Here is a 14,575-nt window from a genome sequence, read left to right as displayed (position 1 = left end):
CTCGTGGGCAAGGGGCCAGTGGCAGCCTGGGGGCAGCAAGGAGAGTGTGGGCAGCAGGGCCAGGGAGGTTGTGCTGCCCCTCTGCTCTGCCCTGCTGATGCCTCATCTGGAGCCCTGCATCCAGCTGCAGAGAGACAGGGAACTGCTGCAGAGAGGCCAGTGCAGGGCCACCAAGGTGCTGAGGGGCTGGAGCATGTGTGTGAGGAGGAAAGGCTGCAGGACCTGGGGCTGTTCAGCCTGGAGAGGAGAAGCCTGAGCTCAGGGGCACCTCAGCAATGCTCAGCAATCCCTAAAGGGTGGGTGGCCAGAGGATGGGGCCAGTGTTTGCTCTGTGGTGGGCAGTGACAGGACAAGGGGCACAGGCTGGAGCAAAGGCAGTGCCCCTGGAGCAGGAGGAGAAAGTCACACTCCTGTGCCCCTGAGCCAGGGGAACCTCCTTTAGCAGGGGCTGGGGCTGCAGCAGCTCTGCAGGGCCCTTCCCACCCCATCACTCGGCTTCTGGGACTTTGCCATGCCAGACAGGGTATAATTTAGCCCACAACCACCCTGTCAAGCCTCAGGAGCTCACACTCACCAGCAGAGCCTGCCCCACTGGATTCCTGGTCTCCACTGATGCCCATCTCTTGGTCTCCACTGCCCTCTGCACTGCCTGACTCACCATAGGCAGGCTGGGTGGTGGCCAGGGCCACTGGCACAGTGGAGAGAGGGCGGATGGTGGCCTTTGGCAGCCCGTGGGTGAGCCAGGGGGTAGTGGCTGGTCTGGCAGTGGTGACACGCCTTGTGGTAGGGTGCTCTCTGTCAGTGGTCCTGCCTCCCACTACCAGGGTGCTGGTGGGTTCTGGAGCCTGGGTGGTGAGCTGCAGAGGTGGAGGAAGGAGCAACTTGTCCAAAGGCAGCGTGGGCAGAGGTGTGGGTGCTGAGATGTGGCTGCTGTGAGTGATGGACTCTGAAAAGAGCAGTAAGACAAGGGAGGGTGAGGAAGGGCTGGCTGTGACCCTGGGGAGCACATTGCAAACCCTCAGGTACCTGCAGAGGAAAGCAGCCAGAGCCAGGTGCAATGTCAGGCCAGAGAGCTGGCACAGCCCCCAGGCCTGGGAGCAGTGGGCACTCACCATGGCACTGCCCCACGTGCTTGACTGTGATGGCCTGTCCCTGACGGCAGGCGATGGTCTGCAGCTGGCACTGGTCCCCGTAAGTGACACCATCAGAGCCACACACCTGGGAGGTAAGAGGGGGAAAGTGAGCTGCACCTCTGTCCTCCTCCAAACCCTGGGCAAAACAAACTGGTGTCTAAGGGTTTGGCTTTGCAGGGGTGTCTCTGAGGCACACACAGACCTGAGGCTGCCTCATGGGGCATAGAGCATCCAGCTCTGCTGGGAAACACCTACAGCTCATCCCACCCTTCCCCTGGCACTGACTGAACTCACCCACCTGCTTGTGTGAGGAGGGAAAAGAGACATCAGAGCCCCTTGCTGCCTGCCTGAGGCAGCTACAACATCCCTCAGTGCCCCTACATCATCCTTCAATGCCCCTCGTTGTCCCTCAGTGCCCCTGCACGTCCCTCTGTGCCCCTACATGCCCCTCAGTGCCCCTACATGTCCCTCAGTGTCCCTGCACGTCCCTCAGTGCCCCTGCATGTCCCTCAGTGCCCCTGCATGCCCCTCAGTGCCCCTGCATGCCCCTCAGTGCCCCTGCATGTCCCTCAGTGCCCCTGCATGCCCCTCAGTGTCCCTGCACGTCCCTCAGTGCCCCTGCACGTCCCTCAGTGCCCCTGCATGCCCCTCAGTGCCCCTGCACGTCCCTCAGTGCCCCTGCATGCCCCTCAGTGCCCCTGCATGTCCCTCAGTGCCCCTGCATGCCCCTCAGTGTCCCTGCACGTCCCTCAGTGCCCCTGCATGTCCCTCAGTGCCCCTACATGCCCCTCAGTGCCCCTACAACATCCCTCAGTGCCTCTACATGTCCCTCAGTGCCTCTACATGTCCCTCAGTGCCCCTACATGCCCCTCAGTGCCCCTACAACATCCCTCAGTGCCCCTACACCATCCCTCAGTGCCCCTGCATGTCCCTCAGTGCCCCTACAACATCCCTCAGTGCCCCTACAACATCCCTCAGTGCCCCTGCATGTCCCTCAGTGCCCCTACAACATCCCTCAGTGCCCCTACATGTCCCTCAGTGCCCCCTGGCTGCCTGTCCCACAAACCTTGGTCGTGTTGGCCTCGGAGCAGAGCGGGGACGGGCACTCACAGTGGGCAAAGCCGTTGACTTCCACACACGAGGCCCCGAACTCACAGCTCATTTCCTCACAGGATTTCGGGGCTGATGGGTCTGGGGTAGGGAGAGAAGGGGGGAAGAGATGAGCAACAAAGCACACAGCAAGCAGAACACAGGCTGGGCTGAAGCCAAGCCCCCCTGTGCCCTCTCAGTGGGGCTTGGCTCTCCCAGGGACTCACAGAGCAGCTCAGCCCAATGGACAGGGCAGACAAGAGAGGAAGAGGCCCTGGGGAGTGGGATTGCACAGGCAGCAGCAACAAGAGCCAGGGGCTTCTCTCCCCCATGCACAAGCATGTGAGCTGGGAGAGATGCTTTCCCTCCACAGGTCCATGTGTTGCCCCCCCCAGTAGTACCCAAGCACCCACTTCTCAGTGCCCCAACACAGCTCCTCTTGCACGTGGCTCCCTCACCTTTCTCACAGCCAGTCATGCCCAGCTTGCTGCCATTGGGGCACTGGTTGCACTTCATGCCAGTGATACCAGTCTTGCAGGAGCACAGGCCAGTCATCTGCTCACAGTCATCACGCACTGAGCCCACTGGGTCACAGTTACAGGCTGGGCAAGAGGGGAAGAAGAAGACACTGGTTTGCTGGTGTGGAGCAGATTCACTCAGGTCCCCCAGCAATGTAAGAGAGGAGAAAGAAGGGAATTTGCTACTTACTTGACCCCACACCAGCTGCAAGAACCCATCACCCTCTGCCATGGTGCTGTGGCTTCTGATCCCACATCCACCCCCCAGACCTGCCCTGCCATCTGCACTTTCACCCATCCCAGGAGAGCTTCTGTCTCTCTGGTACAGGATAAAGGAGAAGGATGGGAAAAGATGGGCTGTTGGTGTCTGCCCAGCCTGAGGGACATGCAGGGACATCAGAGCTCATTCAGAGGAACAATTGGGTTGGGAAAGCCCTTTAGGATCAGGGAGTCCCAGCCCTCCCCTCCCCCTGCCCAGCCCAGCACTGACCCACAGCCTCAGCACCTCAGCTCCAGGGCTTTGGGATCCCTCCAGGGCTGGGCACTGCCCCAGCTCCCTGGGCAGCCTGGCACAGGGGCTCACACCCCTCTCAGGGAAACAGTTCAGCCTCAGCTCCAGCCTCAACCTCCCCTGGGGCAGCTCCAGCCCCTTTCCTCTGGTCCTGTTATCATTCATTCCTGGGGAGCTGAGACTAACCCCCAGCTCCCTGCAGCCTCCTGTCAGGGAGTGTCAGAAAGTGCTGCTGGCTGCCCTCAGCCTCCTCTTCTCCAGCCTCAACACCCCCATTCCCTCAGCCCCTCCCCAGCCCCTTGTGCTCCAGCCCCTTCCCCAGCTCTGTGCCCGGCTCTGGCCACGCTGCAGCCCCTCAGTGTCCCTGTGGCAGTGAGTGAGGGGCCAACACTGACCACAACCCTCGAGCTGCAGCCTCCCTAGAGCCCAGCACAGTGGGACAGACCCTGCCCTGGGTAGGAGACACCATCTCCCAGCCAAGCTGCAGCACAGGGGGGAGCAGCAGCAGCAGCCACACAACGCTCCATCCCCTGCTGTCCCTCCTGGAGCCGGCCAGGGGAGATGCAGAGCTGGCTGGGCTGGGCTGGGCTGGCTCAGCTGGGCTGGGCTGGGCTGGGCTGGGCTGGGCTGAGCTGAGCTGGGCTGAGCTGGGCTGAGCTGGGCTGGGCTGAGCTGGGCTGAGCTGGGCTGGGCTGGGCTGGGCTGGGCTGGGCTGGGCTGGGCTGGGCTGAGCTGGATCAGCTGCGCTGGGCTGAGCTGAGCTGGGCTGAGCTGAGCTGGGCTGGGCTGGGCTGAGCTGGGCTGGGCTGAGCTGGGCTGGGCTGGGCTGGGCTGGGCTGGGGCACTCACGGGTGCAGCCGCTGCGGCTGTCGGTGACGATGCCGCGGAAGTTCCAGAAGCCGGGCTCGCAGCGGTCACACTTGAGTCCCCCCACACCCGGCTTGCAGGAGCACTGGCCTGTCCCTGGGTCACAGGCTCCTCCATAAGAGCCATAAGGGTTGCACTGGCAGGTGCCTGGGAGCCAAAAGAGAAAAGAGAGAGTGTGGTTGAGTCCTGGGGGAGGGGAAGGGGGGATGCTGGGGGCTGCAGTGAGGTGCAGGGATGAGCTGCACAGCCAGGGCAGGGATGGGAGCAGTGGCCAGTGGCAGGACAAGGGGTAACAGGCACAGGCAGTGCCTCTGGAACATGAGGAGCAAGTCCTTTGGTGCTGAGGTGAGGGAGCCCTGGCCCAGGCTGCCCAGGGAGGGTGTGGAGGCTCCTCAGGAGGTTTCCAACCCCCCAGGACACGTTCCTGTGCCCCTGAGCCAGGGGAAGCTGCTGGAGCAGGGGCTGGAGCAGCTCTGCAGGGCCCTTCCAGCCCCAGCACTCTGTGAACTCAGGCTGCAGGAGGTTTCTCCAGCTGCTCTCCACTCTTCTCCTCTGCCCTGGCTACATGGGGAACTAAACCTTCAGGGATTAACCTGCTTTGCTGTCATCAAAAGCTCCTCTCTCATTAACATCAAAGGGGAAGGAAGCTATTAGGAGTTTATTATTAATTCATTAATGAGGGACTTGATGGAGGGAAATGATCCAAAGATAGACAGAGAGACGCCCTCTCCATCCATGGGGAGCAGTAGAGGGGGCACATGGGGCAAAGCTGGAGAGAAAGGGAGCTGGTGGTAGCAGCAAGAAGGGGACACGAGCACACCTCCAGGTTGCCAGAGGCAGGGAAACAGCATGTCCAGACCAGGCAGCAATGGGTAGATCTACCCTAGGGGCTTCAAGCTCCTGGTTAAGTGGTGATTACCTCCTGATGTGTGCTTGTTGCCAACAACAGGGACACAGGCAGGACAGAAACTGGTGGGATACTGAACCCCAGTCCGTTGGGAAGCTGTGTCTGTGGGCTGCAGGGCACGGGACAGGACCTCCATCAGACAGACAGAGGAACCAGGCTGCAGCCCAGCCCACAGCCCCTGCCAGGAGACCTCTGGGCATTCTCTGGCTGCTTCTGCTGCTTTTTAAATCATATGGCCCATTACCCAGCACTACATCCCCATCAGCCAGGCTTCAGCCAGGCCTGAGCACAGCCCCAGGCCTCTCTGCACGGGGGAATGTGTTTTCCTAACAGGCAGTCACAGCCTCAGCTGTTGGTTGCTAATGCCTCTCAAACCAGCCCTTCTGCTAAAGTGCTGGCTCCAATAATGCTTTAATTAATATTAATGAAGCAGGTGCCAGCTCAGCTTCCTGCACAGTGCAGACACCCACTAGGCACTGGTCCCAGGGTGGTCTGCAGAGGGTCCCTAGGTGAGCATGAGAGCTCTGCTGCTCCACAGCCCCTGAGCCTGAGAGCTCTGCTGCTCCTGAGCCTGAGAGCTCTGCTGCTCCACAGCCCCTGAGCCTGAGAGCTCTGCTGCTCCTGAGCCTGAGAGCTCTGCTGCTCCTGAGCCTGAGAGATCTGCTGCTCTTCAGCTCCTGAGCCTGAGAGCTCTGCTGCTCCTGAGCCTGAGAGCTCTGCTGCTCCTGAGCCTGAGAGCTCTGCTGCTCCACAGCCCCTGAGCCTGAGAGCTCTGCTGCTCCACAGCCCCTGAGCCTGAGAGCTCTGCTGCTCCTGAGCCTGAGAGCTCTGCTGCTCCTGAGCCTGAGAGATCTGCTGCTCTTCAGCTCCTGAGCCTGAGAGCTCTGCTGCTCCTCAGCCTGCAGCTCAAGGATAAATGAGATGCTTTTGGCACTCAGGCTGGTGAAAAGTCCTGACCCTCCAGCAATGGGTTGAGGGTCCCTGAGGGCACCTTCTGGGGCATCCCAAACAGACTCAGCACCAGGCAAGTTCTGATCCACCTGCCTGTCTTCCTGCATTTCAGAGAGATTTAACCTGGAGGCTGACCCAGGGCATTTGAAAGCACAAGAGCATCACTAGTAGATAGAGAAGGTGAGGGATGGATGCACATTTCCCTGTGTGCACAGAGAGCCAGGAGCTGGGATAAAGAGAGGCTTTTTGAGCCTGGAAGCCCAGTTAGTTAGCTAAGGAATGGGGAGAGTTCATCTTCCTTTGTTTCCCTATCTCCACCTGACCTCTTCTGCCTTCCAGACATCCTTCAAGGTCCTTCACGTCCCTCCCCAGGCAGGAAGACAATATTCACTCACTTGGGCATCCAGCTGCTCCCACTCCAAGTGCCAAGGTCACGTTGTCTGGGCAGCATCCATAGATGGTCTGGCTGCAGTGCACAACCAGGAGAGGTGGTGGGGTTGTGGCAAGGGCTGCAGAGGAAGGCAGAGAGGCACAGGTTGGCTTTGGCACGTGGGCTGCTGCAGGGCACAACTACCAATGTGTGGCTCAAACTGCATTCCTGCAAAGCCACATGGTCCTTGCAGAGATGCTGGGGAAGAGGTGAGGAGGTGAAGTCCTTCCCTTGGCCAGGGGAAAAGCACAGGGCATGAAACAGGAATGATGCAGGAGGGATGTGCAAACCAACACAGGCACTGCTGTGTCCTGAGTGAGCACTTCCTTGCTTAGCCCCAGAGAAAGGGCAGCAGGCTGGGGACCATGCACACAGGTCAGGATCAGAGAATTGTTTGGGTTGGGAAAGCCCCTGAAGCTCCTGGAGCCCAGCCAGTGCCCTCACCCTGCCCAGCCCAGCACTGACCCACAGCCCTCAGCACCTCCATGGCTTTGGGATCCCTCCAGGGCTGGGCACTCCCCCAGCTCCCTGGGCAGCCTGGCACAGGGGCTCACACCCCTCTCAGGGAAACAGTTCTGCCTCAGCTCCAACCTCACCCTCCCCTGGGGCAGCTGCAGCCCATTGCCTCTTGTCCTGTCATTCACTGCTGGGGAGCAGAGCCTGACCCCCAGCTCCCTGCAGCCTCCTGTCAGGGAGTGTCAGAGAGTGCTGCTGGCTGCCCTCAGCCTCCTCTTCTCCAGGCTCAACACCCCCATTCCCTCAGCCCCTCCCCAGCCCCTTGTGCTCCAGCCCCTTCCCCAGCTCTGTGCCCGGCTCTGGCCACGCTGCAGCCCCTCAGTGTCCCTGTGGCAGTGAGTGAGGGGCCCAGCACTGACACAGCCCTGGAGCTGCAGCCTCCCCAGAGCCCAGCACAGGGGACAATCCCTGCCCTGCTCCTGCTGCCACCCCACTGCTGATCCCAGCCAGGATGCCCTTGGCCTCCTTCCCCCCTTGGGCACGCTGCTGCCTCACATTCACCTGCTGTTGATGAACCCCCTGAGATCCTTTCCCTCTGGGCATCTCTCCATCCCCTGTGGCCCAGCCTGCAGCAGTGCATGGGGTTGGTGTGGCCCAAGTGCAGGCTGTGTCAGCCCAGGGCTGGCTGCCCTCAGGGCACTCACCACGACAGGCTCCTTGGCTACTGACATACAGATCCTGGCGTTTTTCACACCGTGTCTTCTTCAGCTCACACTCGTTGGTGTAGGTGACACCATCAGAGCCACACACCTGCCAGGACAGGGAGGGAAGCTGCTCAGGGCAGTCCCTGGCATAGGAAGGCAGGTTCCCTATCCATGGGATGCCCTCTCCTGCCCAGGAAGCATGCAGGGAAGGCCACCAAGGAGAAGAGAGGAGCGTGTGTGTGTGTGTGGGGGTGTGGGAGGGAAGGGAAGGGCTTGAGGAGTGCAGCAGGCAGCCCTGAGCTGTGGGCTGTGCTTACCAGGCTGCGTGGCACTGCCAGGCACGTGAAGTCACACACACAGGGCTCGTCCTCAGCATCCTCATCCCACCAGCCCCCGTAGAGCCGGCACCGCTCCTGCTCGCACTCGCTGCCGTCGCCGGAGCCAGAGCCCCCCGAGCCACACTCTGGGGAGGGGGGAAAAGAGGGACCATGGTGAGAAAGGACAGAGCCAGGGCAGAGCTGAGGCCTCTACACAGAAGCAGCAGCCCACAGCCCACCCAAACCCCAGTGGAAACCTCTTCTGCAGCGAGTGAACCTCTCCTGCACAGGCAAATCCTGGGCACGCATGTATTAAGCCTGCAGCTCAGAGAAGATCCCTCACCCTTGGAGACAGGAGATTGTCCCAGTGCTGTGAGGAGATTGTGCAAAGCCTACACCATGAAAGCTGCACAGGAATGCTTTAGCAGCTAGCCTGAGGTTTTCCTCTGGGCAGCATGGCTGCAGGAGCTGAGGGAAGGATCCTGCAGCTACCAGCACCCTGCAGGCTGCATGAGCTGAGGCAGCTCAGAGCCACACACAGGAGGAAGGGCTGCCACTTGTGACAGCTTCACCCCACACCTCCCTCAGGCTCCTTCCCCTTCTCCTGCCCTCCCAGACACACAGTGCAGTGGGGAGACTGCTGCTGCTATGAGCAGAGCAGAGGGGAGGGATGGGCTTGGGGTTTAGTTTGAAGCTCAGGTAGGCAGAGATACTCCACAACACACCACCTCTGGCCCTAGCCTGGCCCTTCCTGCTCACAGCTCCAGCACCAAGAGAGATGTTGCTGATTTCAAAGGCTTCTTAAAGGGGAAAGGGGGGAAGGAAAACCCAGCCCTTTTTATTGAGTGATCAAAGGCTGGGATTTGGCATTACACAGAGAATTATTTAAGATCTTTTCCCAGAGGGACATCAACCTGACATTCCCCAAGGAGGGCTGTGATCAAACACCATGTTATGTCTTCCCTTCTCCTTAAGCCCTGCCATGGCACTGAAGTCCTTCCCAGCCAGACTGGGAGGCAGAGAACCTCAGCTCATGGGGTCAGCCCATCAGAGCTGCAAGGTTTATGTGCCTCCTCTGCTTGGATTCAGTCAGTCTTAAGCCACCCCAGTGGCAAAACTCAACAGGTTCTTTAGTTCTTAGTCTGGCCAAGCAAGGTACAGCCAACCCCACAACCCATCCTGGCACTGGGCACTGAGTGGGCACAGGCCAGGGCTCCAAGCAGCCCCCCAGGGCAGAGAGAAGCAGAGCATCAGCCAGGCTCCTTGCCCCAGGAACAGCTCCAGTTCCCCAGCCAAGGGCCACTGGAGTGTGAAATTAAAGCAGTGATAAACTCCTTGCCCAGCTGATCAGGTGGCATCATCTCTCTTAGTGCTGGAAAGACAAAGGAGAAAAGGGGGTGGCAGGGGAGGTGACAGAGGTCAGTGGGGCAGGGTGAGGGGAGGAGTGTGGGCACAGGGAGCTGTGTGCTGGGGGTGTCACAGGGCACAGCAGGGCTCACTTAGCATCAGGGAATCAGGGAATGGTGGGGGACCTTTAGAGCTCATCCAGTGCAACCCCCTGCAGAAGCAGGGTCACCTAGATCAGGTCACACAGGAGCGTGTCCAGGCGGGTCTTGAAGCCGAGGAAGGAGCCTCCACACCCTCCCTGGGCAGCCTGTGCCAGTGCCAATGAACATGTGCACATGGGCACAGCAGAGCAGTGAGGGGCAGCCCCCACTCACTCACCCCCCACTCACCCTTTCCCCTCCCCTCAGCCCTCCCTCACCCTTCCCACACCCTCACGGCCAGAGAAACAGCAGCAACCTACCGTCCTCACACGGGCCCATCCTCACAACCTCGATGCTCTTCTGCTGCTGGCAGGAGGCCACCTGCATGTGGCACTGGCTGGGGTAGGTGAGGCCATCGCTGGCACAGACAGGGGCCGGGGGCTGGCGCTCGCACCGCGGGCACACGCACTGGCCGCCCACGCAGCGGCTGCCGAAGGCACACACCGTGCTGCCACACGACTCTGAGGGGGCAACACAGGGGGAACCACGGTCACAGCTTCATAGCCGACTGCCCCAGAGCTGGCCATCACCAATGCCATGCCCTCAGAGGTGTGGAGAAGTTCTCCTTCCTCCAAGTGGCTTGTTTAAAGCTTGGCACAGCCCTGAGAGCTTCTGAGTCCCACAGGTGTTGTGTCCAGCAGCTTTTCCCAGGACATGAGGAAGAAATGCCATCTACTCTCTGATTTCAGCCTCCTCCTGCTCACTGCGCCCTTGGAGCACATCTGTGACCGAGCACAATGCTCAGTCATTGTCCCCTCCCCAGCTGAGCTCGCTGCACAGCCCTTCCCTGGAGCACCAGCTGCAGCTGGGCAGCTCTGCTGAGTCTCGAGGCATTGCTTCCACTGAAGCTGCATCTGCCCCAGTGAAGAATCTAGGCTGGGCTTTTAATTCATTAAGAAATTAACACAGACAGCCCCTGGGAGTGGGGAGGGAACACATGAGCCAAGGGGAATTACACCCAGGGGATGGAGAGAAGGGAAAGCTGCTGAGATGAGCTGTGTGATGGAACAGAGCCTCCATGCCTTCTGTTCTGGAGGCAGCTATTAACATGCTTGCAGCCTAATTTCTTTGCTTGGCTCAATGGCCATCAGCCCAATTTCTTTGCTTGCCTCAGACAAGTAACCAAGAGGGAAGCCAGCACCTATGATGTGGAGCTGGGGCTGAAAGGGGAAGCTGCTTGAGACTCGAGATGCCCAATCGCTGTGAAGCTGGAAGGGTGAAAAAGCCTCAGGCTGAGTGAGTGACCAGCCAGAACTGCAGCCCTGCTGCATCCCCCTGGGCAAGCCCTGTCTCTCCAGAACTGCTCCTCTGCAGGGAAACCCTCAAAGCAAGCAGCAAAGGCACCAGGAGGAACATCTGTGCCACCTTCCCCACCCCCTGAGCCACGGCCGGGGAGCTCCTGGGCTTCCAAACAACCCAGCTCAGGCAGAAGCCAGGGGGCTGAGCACCCTCTGAAAGGAAGGATGGGAAGAGAAGACTTTGCCACACTCACTGCAGTCTCCTTGAGCAGCCACTAGGATGTTCCTCTGCTGGGTGCAGGCCGTGACGTGGAGCTCGCACTCGCTGCCGTAGGTGTTGCCGTCGGTGCCGCACACGGGCTGGGCCGAGGGGACGCACTCGGTGGGACACACGCAGCGGCCCGTCTCAGCCTCACACAGGGCCCCGAACTGGCACCTGCCACAGAGCTCTGTGCACACACACACACACACACACACAGCAACAGCAGGGGGTTAGCACAGAAAGGGTGAGGCAGGGAGAGATGTGTGCTGAAGGAGCAAGGAAATGAAACCCTCTGTGATCTCGCTCCTGCTGGGGCTGCTGGGTGGAGGGGAGGGGAGGGCTGTGAGCCCTGGGGGCTGTGAGCTCAGAGAGAAGGCTGAGAAGGGGAGAAGGGAGCCAATGCTCATCCATCCCTACAGGGCAATTGCTGAGAGCATGGGGTCAGTGTTTGCTGTGTGGTGGCCAGGGATAGCACAAGGGGTAACAGGCACAGGCTGGCACACACAAGGCTTCACTTCAACACAAGGAGAAGCTCCTTCGGTGCTGGGGTGAGGGAGCCCTGGCCCAGGCTGCCCAGGGAGGGTGTGGAAGCTCCTTCTTGGGAGGTTTCCAACCCCACCTGGACCCTGAGTGAGTTTCAAAGCTCATTCTTGTGCCCCCTGAGCCAGGGGAAGCTGCTTGAGCAGGGGTTGGAGAAGCTCTGCAGAGCCCTTCCCAGCCCCATCCCTCTGAGCTTCTGTGCAGGAGGGAGGGACAGTCAGGCTGGGAGGCAGAAAGGCAATAACTCCTGGTAAAAGCTGTCAGGGCCAGGAGTCACTGTGATGAAATGTCACCAGGGCTGTGTCAGGGCTGAACTGGAGGCAGGAGGGAACACGAGGCTGAGTGCAATTACAAGCAGGGATAAATCAGTCCCAGCCTGGGCAGGAGGAGTGCAGCATCCCATGCAGCACCCTGCCAGGGGGACAGGCTTCACCCATGGCAAATGGGCAGCAGGAGATGCTCACATCCCCTCATCTCTCAGTGTCAGCAGTGCTGGGCACATGTAGGACACTGCACCAACACCCAGGGCCCTGCCACCTCCCCTGGCAGGATCCCCAGCCTGCCTGCTGCAGCACACACACACACACACAGGCTCAGGTCAGAGGAGACATTTATCTTCCTAATAACTCACTTGCAAACGAGCTCTCACTCACTCCTTGGAGGAGAGGCTGGACTCCAGGCAGCACATGTCCTGGCTCCTGGGTGTTCAGTGATTCACAGCCTCATTTTCTCCTTCAGACAAACAGCCCTTTTCCCTCCCTGTCATTCAGCTCAGGAGGAATTTGGCTCAAAAATGGGTTTGGTGAGTTTTTAGCTGCTGTAGCAGCTGCTGCCTTTGCATGGGGCAGGGAAGATGCAGCAACCCCCTGCTTGGGCTCTGCAGAACATTGCCTGGGACTTTTCTACTTACAGCACAAAGGCTGAGGCTGTGCTCAGCTGGGCAGAGAGGGGCTGCTCCAGGCAGCCTGGCTGCTGACATGGGCATCACTTCCCTACCAGGCACCCAAGTGTCTGACAGCCAAAGAACCTCAGCTCCACAGCTTTGCAACAGCTCCAGGGCTGGGCACTGCCCCAGCTCCCTGGGCAGCCTGGCACAGGGGCTCACACCCCTCTCAGGGAAACAGTTCTGCCTCAGCTCCAATCTCAATCATTTCCTCAGCCCTCTCCAGCCCCTCAGTGTCCCTGTGGCAGTGAGTGAGGGGCCAACACTGAGCACAGCCCTGGAGCTGCAGCCTCCCCAGGGCCCAGCACAGGGGACAATCCCTGCCCTGCTCCTGCTGCCACCCCACTGCTGAGCCCAGCCAGGATGCCCTTGGCTTTTTTGCCCCCCTGAGCATGCTGCTGGCTCATTGCCTCAGCCCATCACTCCAGCCTGCCCAGAACCCTCTGCAAAGCCTTCTGTGTCATCAGTAAACTGACTGAAGGTGCCCTTGAGCCCCTCATCCAGTTCACTGATACAGATGTCAAGCACCACTGGTGACCAGCCCCCGACTCAACTCCATCCCCACCACTCCCTGGGCCTGGGGCCATCCAGCAAACCCAGGCTGTGGCCAACAGCACGAGGAGACACCCCCAGAGATCAGCTCTTACCACAGGGGCCCTTGTGCTTCACTTTGATGTCTCTCTTGAGGACACAGGCCATGGAGTCGAGCTCGCAGGGGTTGCCGTAGGTGCGGTTGTCGGTGCCACACACCGGGTCGTAGCGGCCCTGGCACAGCTGCTGGCACTCACACACAGCCTCCTGGTTCTTCACCACACACGTGGCCCCAAAGGTGCACTCCACACTCAGGCAGGGGCTGGGTGTGCCCAGGTCTGCAGAGGGGACAGCACAGAAAGGCACAGGTCTCAGTCTGCAGCAGCCTCAGGGCACTGTGCACAGCACTGCATGGCATGGCAGCTGCCCCAGGGCACTGTGCACAGCACTGCATGGCATGGCAGCTGCCCCAGGGCATGGCAGCTGCCCCAGGGCACTGTGCACAGCACTGCATGGCATGGCAGCAGCCTCAGGGCACTGTGCACAGCAGCCCCAAGATATGGCAGCAGCCCCAGGGCACTGTGCACACCACTGCATGGCATGGCAGCAGCCCCAGGGCACTGTGCACAGCAGTGCATGGCATTGCAGCAGCCTCAGGGCATGGCAGCAGGCTCAGGGCACTGTGCACAGCAGCCCCAAGGTATGGCAGCTGCCCCAGGGCACTGTGCACAGCACTGCATGGTGGCAGCCTCAGCCTCAGGCCCATGTTGGCCTTCCCCAAGCCATGGCAAATGCACAGAGCCCCTGGCCTTGGCACCAGCCCAGCCCCTGCACCCTCCATGCCACCCCCACATGCCTGGTTGAGCATCCTTCCCCATGCTTGGCAGAGGTTAGGGATGGGAAGCAGGCACAAGATCTTCTCCCTGCACACCATGAACAGGACTCCTGCCTCACCTCTTCCATCCCATCCCAGCTCTCCCATCCTGAACCCTTCACCTGGAACCCTCAGCAGCCAAACAGCTCACCCAGGGACAGCTCACTGAGGCTTCAAATCACACTGTCCCCTGAACAGCTCCTGAATATCCTCTGTAGCAACACCCAGAAAGAGCTGGCTGCAGAGAGACCTGCATTTGGCCTCACCACACAGCCTGCCTCTCTCCTCTCCCCAGCAGCTCAGCTCTTCCCCTCCTCTTGCAAGCTGCCAGGGAGAGCCCAGGGAGCTGCAGTGAGGAGACCTGGTGTCCTTGCTTCTGCCCAGCCCTCAGGCATCTGGCTCCAGCAGCAGAGCCCTGAGGTTGGGTGAAGCCCATGGGTTGCAGGTTGAGAGGCAGCAGTCCCCTCTGCTCACAAACTGGAGCCACTTCATCAAAGCCAGCTGAGCAGGAGGCACCTTCCCTGCAAGCTGCCTGGCAGTGCTGAGGTGAGCAGCCAGCCCTGCTGCTGACAGCAATGGGAAAAGGCTGCATCCCACCCCCTGCTCACCCACCCTGCAGACAGGCCCCTCCAGCAATGCCCCCCAGCATCCAGAAGCCAAAGCCAGGCAGCTTAAAGGCAAGACTGGCTGTGCTGCTGGGGAGAGACCCAGTAAGACCCCTTGTTGTGACTCGAGACAAAAGCCCTGAGGACCTGGG

At 60.2% G+C, this 14,575-nt stretch overlaps 1 protein-coding gene across 4 annotated transcripts in view; it reads right to left on the bottom strand.

The window, feature by feature from the left end:
• AGRN (agrin) overlaps positions 1–14,575 on the bottom strand; it is a 111,736-nt gene that overhangs the window by 21,207 nt on the left and 75,954 nt on the right. For all 4 annotated transcript variants that reach the window (XM_062013030.1, XM_062013032.1, XM_062013031.1 and 1 more), the window contains 11 exons: positions 13,061–13,282; positions 10,923–11,117; positions 9,691–9,891; positions 7,884–8,029; positions 7,567–7,672; positions 6,372–6,485; positions 4,101–4,265; positions 2,681–2,824; positions 2,200–2,324; positions 1,113–1,218; positions 575–946 (listed from right to left, as the gene is read on the bottom strand). In XM_062013030.1, coding sequence (XP_061869014.1) covers positions 575–946; positions 1,113–1,218; positions 2,200–2,324; positions 2,681–2,824; positions 4,101–4,265; positions 6,372–6,485; positions 7,567–7,672; positions 7,884–8,029; positions 9,691–9,891; positions 10,923–11,117; positions 13,061–13,282 — 1,896 coding nt within the window. The remainder of the gene's footprint in view (positions 1–574; positions 947–1,112; positions 1,219–2,199; positions 2,325–2,680; positions 2,825–4,100; positions 4,266–6,371; positions 6,486–7,566; positions 7,673–7,883; positions 8,030–9,690; positions 9,892–10,922; positions 11,118–13,060; positions 13,283–14,575) is intronic.

Source organism: Colius striatus, chromosome 21, assembly GCF_028858725.1.
Source record: "Colius striatus isolate bColStr4 chromosome 21, bColStr4.1.hap1, whole genome shotgun sequence".
Taxonomy (NCBI): Eukaryota; Metazoa; Chordata; class Aves; order Coliiformes; family Coliidae; genus Colius; species Colius striatus.
Note: the sequence above shows the minus strand (reverse complement) of the source record. Positions and strands in the feature narration are given on the sequence as shown.